This window comes from Lepidochelys kempii, chromosome 11 (assembly GCF_965140285.1).
Source record: "Lepidochelys kempii isolate rLepKem1 chromosome 11, rLepKem1.hap1, whole genome shotgun sequence".
Lineage (NCBI taxonomy): Eukaryota > Metazoa > Chordata > Testudines > Cheloniidae > Lepidochelys > Lepidochelys kempii.
Window position 1 is genome coordinate 39,533,148 of NC_136390.1, and position 22,475 is coordinate 39,555,622.

Here is a 22,475-nt window from a genome sequence, read left to right on the forward strand (position 1 = left end):
TGGGGCCCCAGTGTGAGCTCAGGCTGCCCAATGAGCACTATGGCTGCTGATGCTTCTCTGAGAAAAATAGTCAAATACTAATAGCAAACACGCTCAGTGACACTGGGGATGAAATAATCCTTTCTGTTACTTCTGATGTAAGAAAATGAACATCTCATTAGATAACAAGTTAACATGGCTTCACTGTATTTCTTCCTCTCTGGTGCTGGTATTTGACTTTGTTCCTGCTGGAGACAAGTGGAATCAGCTCATTGACTAGCTGACAGCACCCGACTGTTAAAAGGAACTTGGAGGGTTTTAATTTACATGTAAATATGCAGGGTGGGCCAGACTGACTGCTGAGTGTACACAGACTTTTACTCCAGAAATTTAAAGACACAAAGAGTGGTCACTGGATGAAATCTTGGCCCTATGGAGGTTAAAGGCAAAACTCCCATTGACTTCACTGGAGCCAGAATGTCATCTCTCTGTTAGTGTGACACCAGTTCCAGATTAGCACCTTTCTCTTATGCTTCTTCTTTCCAGAAGCCATAATCACTTCCTGTGGGACCAGAGATAAGTATGAAGCTGAATATGGTCCCATAACTGGTGGTGATAAAGTCTGATTTTGAATTCAGACATTGTATGCTGATTTAGGCTTGTTTCCGCCCCATTAATAAAGGTGTTTGCTCAACTGACAGTTAAGAAGTACTAATACCTAAAATGTTGCAGAGTCAAATTCACCGCTAGTGTAAACTAGCACAGCTCCAATGGACTCTGGTGGAGCTGAACCAATTTACACCAACAGAGAATGTGGCCCTTCATTTTTAAAAAGATGGCAGTACTTTTAGACATGGTTTTATCTACATACAAAAAACAGAGGTACATGCAGCATAGGAGAATAGGATGGAGTGTAACAATAAGACTGATCTTCTAATCCTGTTAAATACTGGCGAATGATGATGTGTGTTTATTTGTATTTAACACTTTGTAACAAGTGGCAGACCATTGCCCTTGAGGCTTTCATAATGATTAAAAAGGCATAATATCAATAAAAATGAGTGTGTGTGTGTGTATGTGTGTATATATACACACACACATACATACACACATATATATACACAGAGAGAGAGAGAAACTCCTCACGCAATCCTAACTAATAATTACTAGCTAGTTAGCAGCAGTAGTAGCAGCAGCAGCAAAACATCTCCTTAGTGCTCACCTCCCCACACTTTTCCCAAATACCTGAAAAAAGGGCTTTGCAGGGTGGCCAGAAGGCTAACAAGTGCCAAAGAAAAAGAGACTTCAAGGAAAATACTTTGCGAGCAGCCCTCTTCCATTTAAACTGTCTTTGGGACTTAGCTTGAGCACTTCTGCTGCCTCACTGAGTGTGAATGCAATGGTGTCACATAGGGAAAGAGGAGTGCTTTCTTTCTCCCACTTCTCAGGACATTTAGAGCTACATCTAAACGTGAGTGGCACATTTGTAGATTTCCGGGGAGATGAGTTTTTTAATTTTCTCATTCCTTTTCATTGTTTTGCTTTCTGCCACCTTCCCAACCTCTCACTGGCATAGTTCTATTCCCAAGCAAAACTTAGTGCAGCCTCTAGGCTGTTCTAAATGGCACTGCCTCATAAAATCTCCTTATGGGCCATTACACTAGCAGGGATTGCTAGAGTGCAGTATACTCTAGCCACAGCCCCTTCCTTGTGTACCCAAGGATAGAATAGGTGGCGGCAATATTGGTTCAAAGATTTCCCTTTGCCGGGCGTATCCTCAGCTGCCCATTTAGGATTTTAATCCCCTTTTTCCACCGTATTAGTGGAAAGGGGTCTTGGGACTTAGTAGGGCTGAGGATCTTGCCCACAATACTCAAAGTACTTCTTTGGCGGGAGTATAATAATTTCCTGTTGCAATCCAAGTGTGTTTATGTAGCAATTAACTTGCTCTTTCTTTGTTCTTTGGGGTTTGTAGGTATTATTACCTGGCTTTCAAGGCACATCAGACCCCTCTTGGTACCAGAGAAAGCTGTATTGCTATTTTGGAGAAATCGAAACTAGACAATTGGGTTCTTGGGAAAACAAAGGTAGGGCATGTTTCTGGTTTTCTCCAGGGGTGTCCTCTCTGCAGCGAGGCATGTCAAATGAGTGGTTTAATGAAGCTGTGGCTCATTCTTCCCTTTGTGGATGTGATGGGAAAGGGAGAGGGTGCAAGGAATGTCCACTGCTCCTGCACGCTGACTGCTGCTTCAGGCTAGTGTAGCTGCAAGTGCTAGCCTCCCTAGATTGAGGGAATGCCTTGCCCCTTTCCTGCCTAGCCTGTATAAGGAGAGATGCACATAGAATCCTCTCCCAAAGGTGGCATAGTACCCGCACCACCCCTGGGTGCACCTGGGGCACGGTGCCTCCAGTAGTGCCTGCTGGTGTGGGGCTCCTCCACAATCCTCCCTACTGTAGGTTGTGGCTTAATGCCACCATTTAGCCTTTGCTATCTGTGAACCACTTTAGGCCAGTATCTGTTTGCAGAAGTGGTCCAGCCTTTCAGATGAGATGCTTTGGGCTATTTTAGTAGCAGCCTTTGTTCATAGTTTAAAATGGTGTGACCGATTTTGCAAAATATGGGGTCAAATCCTGAAATTGCTTACTCATTCCTTAGAAGTAAGCCAAAGGGAGTTTCCTGAATAGGGGCTCTTAGGATTTGGCCCCTGAATTAGGATACAATACTGTATTTATAAACTCACCCTTCTCCCCTCTTATCATTATCATGAGGACCGCTTTGTGCTAATGTTTATCCTAAGGACTCCCACCAGATTTTCAGTGTAATGCCATATTAATGAAAGAGACCATTATTGAAAATGTTACCACAAATCAGCTATAGCTTGAAAAGCTATATTTAAACATTGCTGATACAGAAATGCAGCATTCTGACCAAGCTGTCACCAGTGATTTACTTGGGGGTAACGGGGATAATTGTGTGACTTGCATTGTAATGGCTGATTGTAATTAGTGCAATAAACTAAAAACATATATTCTACCACATGGTTTCTGAAATTCTAGCTATAAGAGTTAGCAGCTTTTTCTAGCAATGATGCTGTAATGTAGATTGAAATAATACTAATGAGGAGGCAGTATAAAAGATTTTATTCTGCTGCTTACATGTAATGCTGAACCTGTTGTTCCATTTCAGGTGTTTCTAAAGTATTACCACATAGAGCAGTTAAATTTGCTGCTGCGAGAAGTTATAGGCAGGGTGGTGGTAATGCAGGCCTATACCAAGGGGTGGCTTGGAGCTAGGAGATATAGGAGAATCAAAGAGAGAAGAGAAAATAGTGCCGTCACCATTCAGTCAGGTAAACATTCATATTCCTTATTTCATGCACAATCTTGGCATTTTAAATTGCCTGCAAATTATCTATTCATTTTCTCAATGGTTTGCTGTGAAATCAAAATAATATGTGGTGCTTTCCCCCTCCAGCTAACTGATACCAACATTACAGATTAATTTCTAAGTTATCAGTTTAGTAATCACTGATGTCTTTGTTTAAATGTTTTATTATTATAGACTATGCCTGTAACAAAGGAAGAGTGTTGTTCAGTGTTTCTCCACTAATGTGCAGCACACAGAAGAGATGCAATAGCTACAGTCTCCTTTTTGCATGTACCTCTGCATTCCAAATAACATAAATACTGCCATGGGCTGGGAAGGTTGATTAGTAGTAGTTTATCATGCTTCACTCTGTTGATGTATTTTTTGGGAGGTGCGGTGTTAGAGGGATGCAGTTGTTTGCATTGAACTTTGACCTCCAATGATTCTGCACCTCAGTCTTTGCTTGACTTTGTGACATCAGAGAGCACATGTAGACAATTAAAATTTGGAAGACTGGAGATGTGTTTGAAGTTGTGGAGATGCTTAGACTCCAGTCTTGAGCCCAGAGTTCAACTGGTGGGTGGGTGAGGAAGAGGTAGTGGGAGGGGGTGGTTATGGCAGGAGGATGAAAGATTAGGCACATCTCTGACTCTATAACACTTCCTTAAAGAACTGTACCGTAATTCCCAACACATGGGTTTGTATTTTTAGCCTGGAGAGGATATGAAACTCGCAGGAAGTACAAGGAAATAAGGAACAGAAGAACTGTTGCTGCTATACATATTCAAGCAGGTAATTAAAACATTATTTCCACAGACTACTTTGCTATGGATAACTTCATGTCAGTATTTATAGCTGAGAGAAATGTAAACAGCCCAAACAAAAGCAATCAGAAAGTACTGCTTCTGATCATGTGTTCTTCAATATCAAATGTCACCAGTGACAGGACTTTGGAGCTTTTATGGTGAGTACATTTTTGAAAGCAAAACATGCTGATTAAAAGCCATTGAATGAATTCTCAGGGATCCATCTGGGCTCAGAGAATCAATGTGTATTAACCATGTGTAGAGTTGGTGTGAAGCACTAGAATCGTTTTGCTTAAAGTGTGGATGATAGCCACTGGACATGCCATCTCTCTGGCTTTGTGGTTATCCCTAATATTGGCAGATTGCCAGGTTTTATTCTTAATTGCTGTGGATTTTCCCAGCATGGGCCAAGCCTCCGATTCCCTGCCAGGCTTCAATGCACGCATATCAATATGAATTTGGATAAACTGGAAAGAGATTATTGAAGGAACAGGCCTGCGGGCTGGTGCAGGTCTCTAGTAGAGAGCAAGAGGTCATAGGGCACTGAAACTATAAGATCCAACCTACTGAAGTCAGTAGCAGAGAGGCTATAGTTTCAAATGCAGCCAACATGAAGCAAACTAGGGATGATGTACCACACCTGTGTATGCCATTGTTCCCTACAACCAAGGGTGAAGTCGTTCTGTAGCAGATCTAAAAAGAGCCATAGCAGATGTACCAACAGAGAAACCTGTGCTCCACATTTCAGTCCAGTCATTGCTTTTACTATAATTATGTGACTTCTGTTACCTCTGAGTTCTGTTTTTCTCAGATGATAGTTAAACTGAAAGAAAAGATTTTCTGCTGAATGTTCTCTCACTTCTGAACATAAAACTAAAATGTTATTGACAAGCCATTTTCATTATAAATCCAACAACTTCCTTCCTGTCCCCAACCCTGTTCCTTGAGAGTCAGCATCACTATGACTTTAAGAGGAAGGCAAAATAATACAATTCTGGCTGTAGTATTAGAAAGGCAATGTATGTTTCTTTTAGGGCAAGGCTCTTTATACACATTATTCTGTATGTTCATAAAATACCATGTGCCTTGCTCTAGGGCAATATGCTGTATGTTCAAGGAAATTGGGAGCTATTGAACGGGAAGGTTTTTCCAAGTTACAGCAAACACCAAGTGACTGGATAATCATATGCTCTACTTGCTCCCCACCCCTGTGCTGTTATCTTCCATTGTTCTCGTTTTAACACAGAGTACCAGTTCTTCATACAGGGAATCCATCTTTAGATGTATTTTAAAGCATTGACTCTTGACAGTAATGCTCTTTTTGGAAATCATTATTACATTTACATTTGGATGCCTGCACTTCAATTTCCCAGCCAACCCAACAGCCCGTGCAGTACAGGGGGAAAGAAAGGCTAGGTCACAGATGACCCTTCAGTCTGCACTATTACCAGTTCTTAAAGTAGTCATTTGGCACAGCACATAGGAAGGCAATGTGGTACAACACCTGGCCCTGGAGGGTGCTAGGCAGCATTTTGCCTTAGAATTCCATGTAGAGGTCCTGGGCATGCAGAATATGTATGCCCATTGCTAAACCATTGATCATTGTGTTGATCAGATTGGATGTATGTGCATTAGGACTACAGAGTTCAGAGTGACACAGCGCACCTTCGTGTTAATCATGCTTTACAGCTATTCCCATCTTTGGTACAGCTTTAGAATTTATGGTGCATAATCATTTATTTCAGAAAATCAAACTTCAGTGTGTGTGACTCTCTGCCTTAGGAAATCTATATCTAGGACTCTCTAATTGAAACTTCTTTCTAAACATTTTGTTTATCTCTGCAGATTAGTCTTTCTGTGTTTCAAGGCTGAGCAAATAATTGCAAAGTGTGACCATTATCTGGGTTTTAAAATAGACTGTCTATTACTATTGTTACTCCCATGCCACCATAAAAGTGTGTGGTGCTGAACAGGCAAATAGACATAATCTCCACACTGAAGAGCTTACAATGTAAGTACAGATAAAGGACAGCATTTCAAGAAAAAGAAATGTGGTCATTTTAACATTATTTTAAAGAATGAGCAATTTAGATCACAGAGATACAGTACTTGTGTTTGCTGGTCAGGCATTTGTAAAACCGCATAATTAAAGTATATATACCAAAATAAAACAGTCCTTGAAATTTTGGAAGCATTTGGCTTACATGTTTCTACAGAACAGCACATATTGAAATTTGTTTTCCTTTCATCTCCTTCCCAATAAAAGCAGCAGTGCAGCTTATCCCTTTAGCTTCCTCAGAACTTCCTTTCAGAATTCCCGATCTATTACAGCACATTCACATACCAGAAACAAGATGCCTTTTCATGCTGTCAACCTTTTTCATCTGAAATGTAAATTAATTCTTGCTGGTACGCTTTGACAGAGATCAAAGTAGGGGGTATTAACCTTATTGGGCCTTCTCTTCATTGGAATCAGTTCCAAAGACTGCAAGGGTGGTGTTAGGAAGCCAGTCTTCACTGTTATCTATGGCCCTGCTCCAGGCAGTCCTCTGTCTACAAGTCAACATTTCAAAGGCAGTGATTTCTTTTGTAAATGACCTTATCATTAGTTTAAACTGTGTGAAAAATGATTTGCCTGAATAATTCTCACAGGATTATCCTGCTCATTTTAATTGTGGGGGGACTTCATTCAGATTCCAGGATATTGTTTAAGTGGTTTTGACAGCAAGTGAGCACAGCCTGATAGAAAGGAGGAACACAGCTTCTGATTGAAAACCTCTTGACTTGTTCAGATTGTTCATTTCGTGAAGTCAGTCTTTGAGGTAGGCTACATTTGCATTTTAAAAATAAACAGATGCCTTTCAAATACATGAGCTGTTGGTCTGGAGATCTCAGTGGGCCCAACCAGTTCACTATCCATTGATGGAAATGTTGGAAGAAAAAACAAATTTTTAAAAAACCCAAGTATTCATGAAGATACATTTCCTGTGTGTATAATATTACACCAAAACTAAGTCATTATTTGGGGGTGGAAAAAACCCCTTGCTAATAGGTAAAATGTTTATGAATTTAAGCAGTTCAGTACATCTACAATAGTGGTTCACACAATGTGAGTTACATCAGTGTATTTACACTGGTAGCTAAAATCCCCAGTGTAGGCAAAACCTTACCCACCTAACTGTGTCTCAGTTTCCCAATCAGTAAAACATGGATGGATCATAACAATTTTCTACCTCACAGAGAAGGCAAACGTATTGTGAAAGAATTGAGTTGCTCAAACAAAAATGAAGTACTGTTATTTCTTTGTGCTGTGGTTTGTATTGCTTTGTTTAAAGCCTAGAACAAGGAAAAAATCACTTTGTTGAAATAATTTTAACATTACATTGACCCAGATTCACAGCTGGTGTAAATCAATGGATTGCCATTGTTTGATTTCAGTGGAACGATGCTGATTTACACCAGCTTTGGATCTGTAGCTATATTTGTATCACCATGTTTTATTAATTAGAATTAAAACCAAGTAAATTCAATTATAATGGTAATTTTGTTTGTTTTTACTCCATTCCCAGTCACTATAGCGTGGATTTCCATGTCAAGTGACAGCTCTCTCCAAAGACTTGAGTGGATTTTAATCTCTGTTTCATTTGTGAGCAGACACTGCCAAAATGCCAAATGAGTGGTGCATGCAATTCACTTAGATCTGAGGTGACATCACTGAACTCATGTTAATTAAGGCCTCTTTAGCCATCTGGAATACGCTTGCAACTCTAGTCAGGATTGAGTTTAAACTCTGCTTCTAGAGGTGAAAGGCAAATGATTAATCCACTGAGCCACCATCCCCTCCTCCGACACACACTCATGCACTCACCATATGCCACATTTTACTGTGGAATTCTTTACTGAGAACTCAAGATTCAAGTTCTTTTTTGTGATGCTCAGGAGGAAAGAGAAATGAGACAATCCCTCTATGAACTAGTTCTGTCTTGTAACTTTTTACCATGTGATGTTGCTCACCAACTATTTCACAGTCTTAACTAACAACCTTCTAAGAACAAAATTTTGGGACTGGGGAGAACTACATACGATTCACATTAAGTTAATATATATGTAAAATGTATATGGCTAGGATTTTCAAAAGTGCTCAGGAATCACACCTTCAGCTCCAAATGTAGACATACACTATGAGTGCATCTACATTTCCATTAGATTTGTACTTCCTGGTTTTGACTGTAAACGGAAAAGCACTGAAAGCTCACTGGACAGGCAGCCTATTCCTGCATTATTTCATGACCCAGCTGGAGCCAGGAAAGGACAGAACTCCTTGGCAAACCTATTCCTACTTGGTCCAGCCTGATTTCTAGACTTAAGAGGTTCAGATTAGCAGTTACAATTTTGGGTGCTGTCATAGGCTTTTGCACTCCAGATTTTACCATAACAGCCAGTAATCTAAAACACTTTGTGTAGATAATAATACCCAGCAGCATCATAAGCCCTGTTTGCAACCCTGGAAAAAAGGTGCTAATACTTACTAGTACATTTATGGCTCTGTTCTCCCCTTTATGAGAGAACACATGCTGGGAAAAGAAATTCCACAAGTTGAAACTCAGTTTTCTATTCATTCTTCCACTGACGGAATGGCGGCGCGGGGGAGAGAAGTGTTTTGCACCCTAAGGTTGTAAACCTGCAAACCTCCTGAGATCCACAGGAGACAATGGGCATCTCTGGATAACTAGGCTGGCATAAAAGTTGTGTAAAAAAGTGGAGGATCATAGTGTCCAAACCCTCTCAAATTTTGGCACTTAAACTCTGGAAGTGCTTATTTGAGAAGACAAATGAGGAAGTCGGAGGTCTTACTTGGGAACCCAAGTTTGAAAATTGGGCCTATAAAGTACCACGATATTATGGTATCATCCCTTCAACAAGTGACTAGTTTGCATGTCCAAGGGCACAGTAATTCTTGTTTTTTACTGTAAATGGGATTAGGGTTTGAAAGTGTCCGTCTATGTAAGTAGCTGTTTTACCTACTCTTTTATGGTTAGGAATGAGAGAGAGAGAGATGTTTCTTGAGAAGGATGAATCCTCTCTTGCTGCTTTAAAATGTTTAGTACCTCCTGCCTATATGTTTTATGCATCAATCTATGATTGTCCTGATTGCTCTCTACATTGTGCTCAACAGCCCATTGTAGCATGACATGCTCTATGCCAGTGTTTCCCAAATTTGGGACGCCGCTTGTGCAGGGAAAGCCCCTGGCGGGCCCGGACGGTTTGTTTACCTGCCGCATCCACAAGTTCGGCCAATCGCGGCTCCCACTGGCCGTGGTTCGCTGTTCCCGGCCAATGGGAGCTGCGGGAAGTGGTGCAGGCCGAGGGACGTACTGGCCGCCGCTTCCCACAGCCCCCATTGGCTGGCCACAGTGAACCGTGGCCACTGGGAGCCCCGATCGGCCGAACCTGCGGATGTGGCAGGTAAACAAACTGGCCGGGCCCGCCAGGGGCTTTCCCTGCACAAGCAGCGTCCCAAGTTTGGGAAACACTGCTCTATGTGAATCAGCAGGAAAATGCCTGGACTTTTTGCTGACCAAAATTGAACAGCTTTGTGTGTAATCTATATGGCTCAGTAAATTCTTTGTGAATAAAAGTCTTTAACAGCAAAGCATCAAGTCCGAGTCCTGAAGGTAAAAATAATTGCAACTTGCTACCCGCTGAACCTGAGGGAAGACTCATTTTGTATGAGCATCAGTATCCAAAATGCATGGCACATATAATATTTAACACCAAATGACTATTAATATGAGTGATAATGTGCAGTTCACATCCCATTTTGCTCCAAGCTCAAATCCTGTTGTCATTAGCCGTGTAAGGATCAGGACTGAATATACTGTTGCTATGAAGTTTGCGGTAGAGATACATAAGGTGAAAATAAAGTGACAGCTGGTAATCATTCTTCTTCAGTGATGTGATGATTGTTCATGGGGCATTAGCAACATGCGTCTACTAATTTCACACTCTTTGAGCCAAGTGCTTAGTGTCAAAACCAGCCATAGTCAGTAATGCAAATTGCTGTGATGGAGCAGCTTCCTGACCTCTCAGCCTCCCGCAGTAGAATGCCCTGTGTCTATGTTGCTTTGAAAACATTATGGATCCATTTCAAAAATGCTGAAGCGAAACACTCCTCTGAATGTTGAATGAAACCTTTAGGAAACATGCTGGTCTGCCGTGCTATTGAGGTTATCCCAGGAGTCAAAGGAGAATCAGGAATTGCACACCTGTTACCTTGCAGCACCTAAGCATTCTAGGAAACCAGCCTTTGATAGAGTTTAATCAAAGACAAGCTAAGTTCTAAAATATTTATGAAAACAAAGGAATACAGTGGAACCTATTACAGTGAAATCAGATATAGTCAAGCTCCATTTATTTAGTGAATGAAGGACAATCCTGAATTGTTTCATTGCATTAAAAAAAAATTGAAGAGCAGTCCAGTGTATCCACAGGGTAAAAGGTGCCATTGTAAGAAATGTGACACTCTGTTTTTTAAAATAGTAGTAATGAGGAAAAAAAAGTCTAAAGGTTCAGACTTAAGAAAAGGTGAAAAACAAGCCTGCTGATGCTATCATCATTTTATTATTTTAGTTTATTTTCAATGCTCCTTTTTATTTAAACTTGTCCATAGACTGACCAGTATTTGGCACATTTCAGCTCTGTAGAGATAGCTGCTGCTGGCCAGTTGTCTTTGCAGCCAACATCAGAGTAGGCTTCTTGTCTGGTCAGTAGGGGATAGTTAAGGATTGGAAGGCTGATCACATGAGGCAGCTGAATGTTTGCCTCCTCTCTGCCTGGTAGGCAGACTTTTCCAGTCTTCTTATTAAGGAAGGAAAGTGCTTCAGTCTCATGATACCTGAATGCTGTATTTACAGCACCTCAGCAGGCCCAAATTCTATCATTCTTTCTGCAAAAGAATGGTTATTTATTTCAGTGGAAATGAAGTGAAAGATAATGACATCTCACTAAAAAGCATTTTTTGCTGCTTCTAACACTGGCAATTCTGAAAACTCCCAAAGGCACTGAAATATTTAGGTTATTATGGTGCACTGCATACCACAACTCAAGCAGTTCAGGTGGCTTTCATTTTCGTGCATTGCACAGAAAAATGTAACTACAAAGATTTTTCTTGAGAAACACTGGTTGAAGAGAAGGTAGTTAATGCTATCCTGTGATTAAACTAGACAGGAAGGGGATTGGTTACAGTTCTCCCTAAGGAAACCCTTAAAAAGAGATTATGGTGACTATTTTTCTGTTTTCTTTAACACACACTTATTAATATGCAACATAACATCAGTGTGGGCTGCTTTTAAAAGAGTAGTTAAACACTGAAAGATGAGACTCCATGAATAATCCCAAAATGTGAGGATTTTAAGGTGTAAACTGTACAGGGCAGGGACTTCCTTTGCGTGGACAGTGCCTAGTAGTCCTGGAATTTAAAACACCGTGGGAAAAATAAAAACAACGAGGAGATGTTGCATCTGAAGAAGTGTAGTTTTTTACCCACGAAAGCTTATGCCCAAATAAATCTGTTAGTCTTTAAGGTGCCACCGGACTCCTCGTTGTTTTTGTGGATACAGACTAACATGGCTACTCCTCTGATACTGGGGAAAATAGCTGTTATCAACACACATTTCTGTTTTTATAGAAACCATACGCATTAGAGATGGAAATGACCTGTAGGTCTTCTCATCAGACCTCCTATATTTAGGTTATCCAGGCCCTTCTCCATCCTGCTACATCGTTTAGCCAGTGCAGGATCAATCCCTTCAGTATATTCTCAAATTTCTTGGGCCTGATCCTGCATTGGGATCCACTATGCCCATACAGAGTCTCACTGATGTCATTGCAACATCAGGGCATAGATTTCAACAACTCAGGTGATGGGGCTTTCTCCTATTCCATTGTGGAATAATTCTGCAGACTGAACCTGATGCTTAACTGCCTTTCCTAAAGCAAAGATACTTTCCTAATTGAGGCCACCGCTGGGAGATGTGTCCTCATATTCATCCCAAATTCTCCTTTGCATGTTATCATACTATTAGTTTTTACTATACCCTGGTGGTCCATGACAAACAATCCTTTCCCTGTGTTGTTTCCATGCTTCATATATTGTGCAGTAGAAGGTTATCATCATTTTTGTGTGGGTATTGTATTTAAATTCCGTTGTATGTACTTTCCTCATGTCACATACAATAGAATATCAAGGTTGGAAGGGACCTCAGGAGGTCATCCAGTCCAACCCCCTGCTCAAAGCAGGACCAATCCCCAGTTTTTGCCCCAGATCTGTAAATGGCCCCCTCAAGGATTGAACTCACAACTCTGGGTTTAGCAGGCCAATGCTCAAACCACTGATGTATCCCTCCCCCTCCCGACCTATCCCTTCCTCACCCCCTCCTGCCATTTAATCATTTTATTTATGTTTTAAAATAAATCAGTGTTTGATATAGATCCTGGGGGAGAGAAGGAGACCCTTGATTTTATTTTCCTTTGTGACATTAATATTTCCTTAAATTTCTTGCTTCTCAAATGCAACACTGTATTTATAAGGTCTGGTTTTACCTGTACTGTATACAGGAGTTATAATATCTTTGCTCAATGCTAGAGAGAATGAAGCCCAAATTTATATTGGATTCAATTTTGAAAAGTGCTTCACTGACTCAGGTGCCAAAATCCTATAGACTTTCAGTGGGGCTTAAGCACATTTGAAAATTTTACCCACTGACTTTTTTTGTCATTCCACTGCAGTAGAAGCTTCCTATCTAATTTATTGTTTCTTACCTCCTACTTAACTTGTGTGCTTTTGCGTTGGTGATATAACTTCAAAACATTTCTTGGCATGTAAAGATATTTGACATGACTGAGCCTAATGTATATCAAAAATGCTCTGTTATGGTTACAACTGGTTGAAAAATAGGGGAAGAAAAAATTGTGACTTTTGTTGTTAAACCTAGACAAAAAATTAAGTAAAAATTTCAAATTTTGAAAAATGTTAATCCGTTCTAATCCTGGTAGTTGTGGGTAAAACGGAATGGCTTTTTTATTACTGTTTTAATTAATATACCATGGGCCTGATTTTCATCAAACTAACTAATTACATTTATTCTCACTTTAAGTTTGTTTGCACTACCAGAATGGTGTAAAGTGGCCTTAGTGTAAGTGAAAATCAGGCCCTAAATATTTTTACAGTGTTTTAAAAGTGGAGCCAATTCTGCAAGGTGCTGGCTGCCTTTGGCCTGCATTTATTTAAATAGAGACTGAAAGCACTCAGCTCTGAGCAGGAGGGTGCCTGTTCTGTATAAGAGAAGCTGGTAGTTCTGACTAGGAGTGATTGTGAAGCTTCCTCTTATTCATACTTACGTCTGTCTAGCTTTCAGAGGATACACTGTTCGAAAAAATTATTCAAGATTGAAAAGTAGCAATGGTTACCCGGCTGATACTGAGTCTGTGGACAACTGCTCTGCCCCCAGTTTTGGCTGTGAAGAACATTGGTGAGTTGAATCCTTTGGTGTCCATTATTTTCACAAAAATCATATCCCATACAACACAAGGTGAAAGGAATAGGCTCTGAAAACAAATACCCTGCTTCAGCATTCAGCCATCTCTTTGGGATCCTGTTATTCTGTAAGCAAGAAACCTGTAAGCGGGCCAGTCCCTCCACCAGTTTAGTCATCTCAATGTTCTCTCTCTTGTCAGAGTTTGATGTCTTTGTTTGTTGTATTATCTGTCCAGATTGTGGGCCTGTACATTTCTCAGCAGCACACTCAGCACCCATTGACTTCAGTGAGAGTTGAGTCTGCTCAGCATTTCACAGGACTGGACTACATACCGGTGACTAAATTTGCTAGATTGGAAGCTCCTTGAGGAAGGGACATGGTTTTCTTTTATGTCTGTAATGCTCCATGCATATCTAAGGTAGAGACCATAACAGTAAAAGGCAGGTCGGTAAGTCCCCTTCAGAGAGCCTAGGAGTACAGCAAATCTTCACCCTGGTTCCTACCTCTTTGCTGAGAGAGCAGGATTTTTAACCTTTCTCACTCCAAGCTCTACCAGCTGATTCGCTCCACCCAGTTGTCCTCATGTATCTTACCTTCAGCTGGAACTGTAGGAGGCTGCTTACTCTTCTATAGCTGCCATCCATGACATTGCATTGATTATTCACTGGGGTAGGAACCCCTCTTTGACACATCTTTGTCCCTCTGGCCCAAGGAATGACAGTTCTGGGTTCTCTCTGGAATATATACTTCCCAGTTAGCGGTACAGCAAGAGCCTGCTACACCTCTTAAGAGAGCTCTCTGAGAAAACTGATGACTTACTTGACTTTAAGCAGACTGCATTATTCCATGGAGTAATAGTTTTAAAAAGAGGTGACCTTTGAAATCTCCAAACCCATACTTCTGATTTCTCTGCTTGTACTCATAAAATTCAGTTCAGTTAAATTCAATGATAACTTAGTGATTGGTTTAGATTGAATAATTTGTACTAAATGTTACAATCTGTGTCATTAAAAGATTCTAACCAGGTACAACCACATGTATACTCCTGGGCCATGCAAGCCAAGAACGCTACAGATGCTCTTTAGTGCAGCAATCTGATTTATGGAAGGGAAAGGTTTGGTCCAATGAACAAGGGCAAAAAGAAGAAATAAAAGCTTGTTGCAGTGCATTCAGGCAAAGGGAGAGTTCATGAAAATGAGCTCTGTACAACTTACCACCCCAACTTTGTCTGCATGCTGGTCCTCTCTCCCTGTGGAAATCCATAACTCACCATCCATAACTGCACCAGCAGGGTGCAGCTCCCTACCCTAGCAAGGTACTCCAGTGGGACTCTCTTGCCGCCATCTCAGTCATGCTGGTAGTGGCACAGTGATCCCTTCAGCTGCCTGCTGGTGGTGGTAAAAATCAGCTGTCACCATGTGTGTCATGCTGAGTACGTTTCCCAGACCCAAAGAAGAGCTCGGTGTAAGCCTGAAAGCTTCTCTCTCTCACCAACAGAAGTTGGTCCAGTAAAAGATATTACCTTGCCTCTCTGATAGATAGGCCCATCCCAGGCTGACTATTTTCCCACCCTACATCAGGCTATTTTTGGAATTACTTTCTGCTTTCCAGGTAGATGTGTTTTCTTGGATTAGGTAGTATTTTTCACAGCTATATAGCCCCTCAGGCTCATGAAGCTTCAGGGACCAGCAGGCATTGAGGCAAATCTGGGCTGGATAGAACACTAAGTTGCTAATGGGAGTACATTGCCCATCCATCTGTTATGCAGGAATGTACTTGATACAGTAACGCCTCGCTTAACGGTGTAGTTATGTTCCTGAAAAATGCGACTTTCAGCTAACCGATGTGAAACAAATCCAATTTCTCCATAAGAATTAATGTAAATAGGGGGGGTTAGGTTCCAGGGAAATTTTTTTAACCTGACAAGACTATATTATATATACACCTCTACCCGATATAACGCGATCCAATATAACACAAATTCGGATATAACGCAGTAAAGCATTTCCCCTCATCCCCCTCCCTCCCAGGCTTCCGCAAGCCTGGGAGGCAGGGGGGAGAAGCGGAATGGCGGCAGCGCACTCAGGAGAGGAGGCAGAGGTGGAGCGGAGGTGAGCTGGAGGGGTGGAGCTGCCGGTGGGTGCTCTGCACCCACCAACTTTTCTCCATGGGTGCTCCAGCCCCGGAGTTGGCACCTATGGTGGCAGCGTGTCTGGCTCCGACACGCTGCTCAGAGTGGCGTGTTAAGAGGGCCGGGCCGGGGCTGGGGGGTTGGATAAGGGGCAGAGGGTCTCAGGGGGCAGTCAGGGGACAGGGAGCAGGGGGGGTTGGATGGGTTGGGGGTTCTGAGGGGTCAGTCAGGGGCAGGAAGTAGGTGGGGGTCAGATAGGGGGCAGGGCCACGCGGTTTGGGGAGGCACAGCCTTCCCTATCTGGCCCTCCATAGCAAGTTCAATATAACGCGGTTTCACCTATAACGTGGTAAGATTTTTTGACTCCCGAGGACCGTGTTATATCGGGGTCGAGGTGTGTGTATATATACACACAGTATAAGTTTTAAACAAACAATTTAATACTGTGCACAGCGATGATGACTGTGAAGCTTGGTTGAGGTGGTGAAGTCAGAGGGTGGAAGAGGGTGGTATATTTCCCAGGGAATGCCTTGCTGCTAAATGATGAACTAGCTTTTGGCTGAGCCCTCAAGGGTTAACCCATTGTTGTTAATGTAGCCTCACACTCTACAAGGCAGCACGAAGGGAGGGGAGACAGTATGGCAGACAGAGACACACACCCTGTGTGAGAGAGAGAGAGATGCACATTGCCCCTTTAAGTACGCTGACCCACTCTAAGTACACTGCCTTTTTAAGTAGATCAGCAAGTTGAGACAGCAGCTGCTGCTGCCAGGAAGCTCCTGCCATCCTGAGCCCTGTCGTGTCCTGTCCCCCCATGTAGATGGGGTAAGTGGGGTGCAGGAACGGGGGTAAGGGGACACCCTGACATTAGTCTCCCTCTCTCTCCCCCCCTCCCTTGCACAGCAAGCAGGAGGCTCCCGGGAGCAGCTCCAAGGCAGAGGGCAGGAGCAGCACATGGCAGTGGGGGGAGGGACACTGAACTGCCCGCAATTTGTAGCCTGCTGGGCGGCTGCTGCACAGCGAATTTAGAGGAGCGTGGAGCTGATGGGGGGCTGCCAGACCACCCTGGTTCCAAGCCCCCACCAACTAGCTGCAATGGGCTGCTCTTCCTGCAAGCAGTGGACAAAGCAGGCAGCTGCCAAACGACATTATAAGGGAGCATTGCACAAGTTTAAACGAGCATGTTCCCTAATTGATCAGCAACCGAACAACAAAACAATCTTAACCGGGACGACTTTAAGTGAGGAGTTACTGTACACACTATGAGTCTCAATAAAATCCACACATTCTCTAATCCAAAGCTGTATTCTGTTAAAATGTCACCACTTCTGGTGATACTGGGTTTTATCCCTGATAAATATTGAAGATTATGAGCCTGATCCTATAATTTTCTCAGCAGCACCCTCTTTCCCACCCCCACCTCCCCATTGACTTCAATGAGACTTGGGGGTACTCACCATTTCATAAAAGGCACTCAGTATCTTGCAAGTCTGGATTCTATAATTTACCTTTCATAAATCAAGCTGCACTTCCATGTGAGGCTGTTACTGCGTGCTGGGTTTTTTTAAGCATATGGCTGTTCAGTCATATAGGAAACATAGTAAATAGGAATGCTGATGAATAATAGTTCAGATGTTTAACACAGTAGCTTGTAATATATCCCTAGAGAAGGAAGCTTCATTGTGAATTCACATACCTTTACATTCAAGTGTAGAATAATACAATTATCTTTAGGTTTCTTTTTATTTGGTAGTTGGTTGGGTTTTTTAAGATAGTAGTTTGTGAGAATGAAAAATGAGAAATGTATTCTGTGGGTCAGAAAGCAGAATCACATCTAGGTACTCAGTTTCAGTTCATGACATCCACAGGAACACAACTGTATACAATTAAATGTATCACAATCTGGCCTTCTTCCTGAAGAAAATTCAAAAGTTCAGCATAACTGAATGGAGCCTGTACATATTCTAATATTTGAGGAAATCATGGTGTTTCCAAAATGTACAAAAGAAATGGGCACATCTAGGAGAAGAGGCTTTTTAAAACTTAAATTCCTTCAAATGAATTTAGGCTATCCACTTAGCCTGTAGAACAGAGTAGAAGCAAATACACGCTATTAAATGTTATTAAAAACACAAGATTCTTATTTCAACTAAGTACTAAATATCTCCTACATTTAGCTGCCTAATTTGAAATGAGAAGGAACTGTACTCAAATACAAAGGACCTTTTTATATGAACCTCAGTAATTGATATCACAATTGTGTCTATGTTGCTAGCTTTTAACAGATAGCTTTTTACTGTACACAGTAGGAGTATAAATAGCTGCATAACGTTAACTTAAACATTAGTGGCATAAATGCTTCCTGTCATTTAACTGGCATGTTCTTGCATTCTGCTGTATAGAACTGAGGCGCAGCCTGTGGAACTTTCTGATTGTGAAGAATCTTAGGGTTACATTGGCTTCAACGGGAATTGCCTTGATCTGAATTTGGCAACGAAGCACATCTGTATATATCAGTTTTGCCAGCCCTTTTTCTGATATCCCCAGCAATGAGCAGGAATCCTTAACAAGTCAATTACAGCTAGAAACTGGCTCCTTTTCATGGCCTGAGCAGCACAGGGGCCAAATCACAATCAGATATAATATCTAATTCAAAACAGAATGGGCAAAATTTACCTTGAGGAGCCTGCCTTGGCCAATGCTTAATCCCATCAAGGAAAGTGAAAAACTGTCTGAACCCTCCTCAAAACCTTCCATCTCAGAATGTATCATTCTATGAAGCCAAAGATGCTACATCTTTCCGAGTTGGTATCTGTGATGTCACAAAATGACGTATTTTGGGATATTGTCAGCTAACCAGGAAGTGCTGGATTTGATGACTGGGGGGAGGGAATTTCTTTAGGTAGTTAGTTAAAACTTATTTCTGTTTTGAATGCTCCCCACAGGCTTCTCAGTGGGTGCTGGGAAGGTGGCGGGTGGCAGGTAAATAAAGCACTGGAATACAGGATTAACTTTATTATTATCCCTCATTATTAATACATCCTGGGGGTTGTTTTTAAACAAATAACCTTAAAAACATACAAGATATATAAGCATAAAAACAGGAAAGCTGCCATCTAAAATTTGTCCCATGAGTCACCAAATAAATCCTGACCACAAGGTGACTCTGTAGCTTTGGTAGTCAGGGCTTTTGTTAAACCCTCCACAGAATTCCTGCATTTTAGGTGCTCAAATGCTCTCGTTCTCCTCTGACTGTCCTTAAAAATCTTGCAAAGCCTAGGAGCATGCTCTTCTGGATGTTACTGATCGCGATGTCTTGCGCTTCTTTTCGTGTTCTTGAGTTGCTCATTCATATCCTCAGGGATGCTCCAAGTACCCCAGTAATCACTGGGATCATCTTTGTTTTAGTTTTCCATAATTATTCCACTTTATGGCAAAGTTCTTCATGCTTCACTATCTTCTCTTCTTCCCTTTTTTTATATTTCTGTCTGCTGGTATGGCAATATCAATTAACACGGTCAGAGTTGTCTTCTTTTCTACAACAACAATGTCCAGCCTATTTGCCTGAACCATTTGTCTGTGGCACTTGCTGAATCCCATAAAGACTTAGCCTGTTCGTTATCTAGAGCATTTTCAATTCAGTGGTCATAATACCACATAGTGTGTTTGAGTCCATACTTGTGGTAGAGGCTCCAATACATGCACTTGGGTTATGTCTACACTGCAATTGAAAACTCACGGCTGGCCAGTGCCAGCTGACTCTAGCTAAGGGTTGTTTAAATGCAGTGTAGACATTCAGACTCAAGCTGCAGCCTGAGCTCTGGGACCCTCCCACCTTACAGGGTCCTAGAGCCCAAGCTCCCCAAACATCTACACCACAATTAAACAGCCCCTTAGCCCATGAGCCTGAGTCAGCTGGCATAGGCTAGCTGTGGGATTTTTACTGCAGTGTAGACATACCATTGGTGACTTCATTGTGTTTGTTCAGACATTCTCTCCCAGACAGGCTCCTGCATGTGTTCAACACATGCTCCACCAGCCCTTGCTCTTTAGAACACATTCTGCAGTTTGGGGAGCAGTTCTGTTAGCTGATTTTGTTTCAAATGTAATTAAGTCTTAAGGACCTCTCTTATGCACTCATAATGAGGCACTCTGTCTATTTTTTTGAGGTGTCCTTCTACAGACCATGAGTTTGTTAATCTTTGTTCACTAATGTGTTCAGTCTCTCTCCACCACTGCCTGTGTATTGATTTCTCTGTAAATCTTTCAAGTCCTTCTTTGGCAATTTGGTTTCTTCTTTCTTTTATGCTGTCTTGGGCTGGGATGCATGCTCGGCCATTGCATGTTATCATAACCAGATGATCTGTTACTCTGGCTGACTCCTCATATATTTTGATGTTATATTCTTCATTGTCAATTGCTTCCTTCAGAGATAGCAGACCTCTTCCTCCATCACACTGTCAGATGTACATTCTGTCCATTTCTTGATTCATATTCACTACTTTATGTTTTGCCAGGAGCTTTCTTGTTTGGATGACAACATTTTTCTTCTCTTGATTCCACTTGATCACTCCAGCAAATGTATTGTCCAAGTATTAATGGCTTGGATCAAATTCTTTGAGTTGAGTTTTGTCCTCAGTGTAGATTTTATTTGTCTTTCATATTCTTTCCTCACTTCTTCTTTGACTTCCTTATGGTGTAAGTCTAACAGTTCACTGATTGCAAGGTGTTTGTAGGGGCCATGCTGAGAGATAGCTTAAATAGTACCTTTGTTAACTTGTATGCCATTCGATTGTACCAATTTACACCCTGTACGGACACCAACACACATTTATCTACCCCAACCTATAGCTTTTTATATCTTCACCAAACTGTTCTAAACAGATCTTCACTCTCTGTCTCCTTTTTTGACCATCCATAGTTTCAGATCATCTATGTATAACACATGGTTAACTGGTTGTGGTTCTATGCTGTTATCATAACCATAATTTATCTCATGGAGCATCCATGTCTGCATCAGCATTGCAACCACAAATGGCATTGGTAATAAGGAATTCTCTTGAAAAATTCCTCTTTTAATTTGGGCCTCATTAATGAGAGTCCCTTTCAGGTAGAGTCAAGTGTTCCAGTTAACCATAGATAGCAGCAGAAAGGAAACAATCTTTGGACGAACCTTGTGCATTTTCAGTGTGTCGAGGATACATGAATGTGGGACGCTGTCATACGCTTTTTGGTAGGTATCTACACCATCTTTATTTTTTCTTGGGTTTTTTGGGGTGCGGGGGGTTGTGTGTGTGCATCTTCTGTGATCCTTTTGTTCAGCCTAAGGTGGTCTTTTGTCCCTTTCATGTTTACTGTACAACCTTTTTGCTCAGGAGGCGGAATTCCATTGTGAGCTAGCACTATCCAGATCTTCTTTGCCAGAGATGCTGTTAGAAATTTCCACATATTTATAAAATACTTGATTGGACTATAATTCATAGAATCACTCCAGCCTTCTTTCTTTTTTTTGTATAAGGATGATTCTCCCGGTCGCCATCTATCTTGGACATTCGTTCTTCAAACATTTATTAAGTTGCTCAAGTAAATAATGATAGAGGCATAGAGATAGGCATTTTAGCTAGAATCCATGCACCCCATCTGGTCTGGATGCTTTCCAATTTTTCATTCCTGTTGGTACCTCATCTATTTATTTATTTGATATTCCTGTGTATTCTTCTATTGTGTCGTTTTTAAATTTCTCTCTCACATTTTTAATCCAGTTCACTGTCTGGTTATGTTGTACATCCCCAGACCAGATTTCCTTCCAGGAGCACTGAAACTCTTCCACATTATTTATTGACTTTCTATTTTTTTCCCATTCTGCTTTTAACATTGATCTGATCAAAGAATCTCTTAGGGTCTCTTGTGAAAGGTCTTTTCTCTTGATACTGACAGCTTCGTGCTAAATATCTTTCAAGCCTATGACTCAGTGTGATCAGCTTGTTTACATTGTTCCTTCACCACTCTCACATCCCTTTCATTCAGTGGATATTTCATCTCCAGGGTCTTTCACTTCTGTTTTCTCTTCAAATGATTTTTCTCAAATTCATCCAATAGACTGATATCAGCATAAAAGCTTAATCTTCTGGTTTAACCTCCATTTTCATGGAGGGTGTGGCATATTGAGAGTTTCCTGGTGGTTCATTCATCAGGCTTGATGTTAAGCCAATGAGCTGCTACTGTTGCTGTAGCATATATTTAACTAGCTAATACTCGTTGGTCTTACAGTTTCCTTGAGTGCTTCTTTCAATTCTTGCGCTATATCACTGGGTCTTTGCTGGCCTACAAATTTCATACATGGTAGAGTTAGTTGGTGATCAATTTCTCTTAACTCTGTATGATCTCAAGCAACAAATCATTCATATTTCCCAAACTTTGTTCAGGTGAGGTTTCACTCATATTTGTCCTCAATATTTCCTCAGTCATTTGTGGCTGCTGTTTATCCTGTATCATTGCTTCTATCAATATGTTTGCATGTGGTTCAACACCACTGATCTCTCTTTTCATGCTTTCAAGCTCCAATTCCGTAAATTCTTTTCTTTGGAATAAAGCTCTCAGTTATCTAGCAAACTCTATGCTTGGTCACTTCTTTCTTCATATTGATGTTGTTTCTT

General features: G+C 41.4%; 1 protein-coding gene across 1 annotated transcript in view; it reads left to right on the forward strand.

Moving 5' to 3' along the window:
* The window catches only part of MYO3B (myosin IIIB), a 265,479-nt gene that overhangs the window by 181,942 nt on the left and 61,062 nt on the right, over positions 1–22,475 (forward strand). The window contains exons 28-30 of the mRNA XM_078854729.1: positions 1,955–2,066; positions 3,167–3,329; positions 4,058–4,138. Coding sequence (XP_078710855.1) covers positions 1,955–2,066; positions 3,167–3,329; positions 4,058–4,138 — 356 coding nt within the window. The remainder of the gene's footprint in view (positions 1–1,954; positions 2,067–3,166; positions 3,330–4,057; positions 4,139–22,475) is intronic.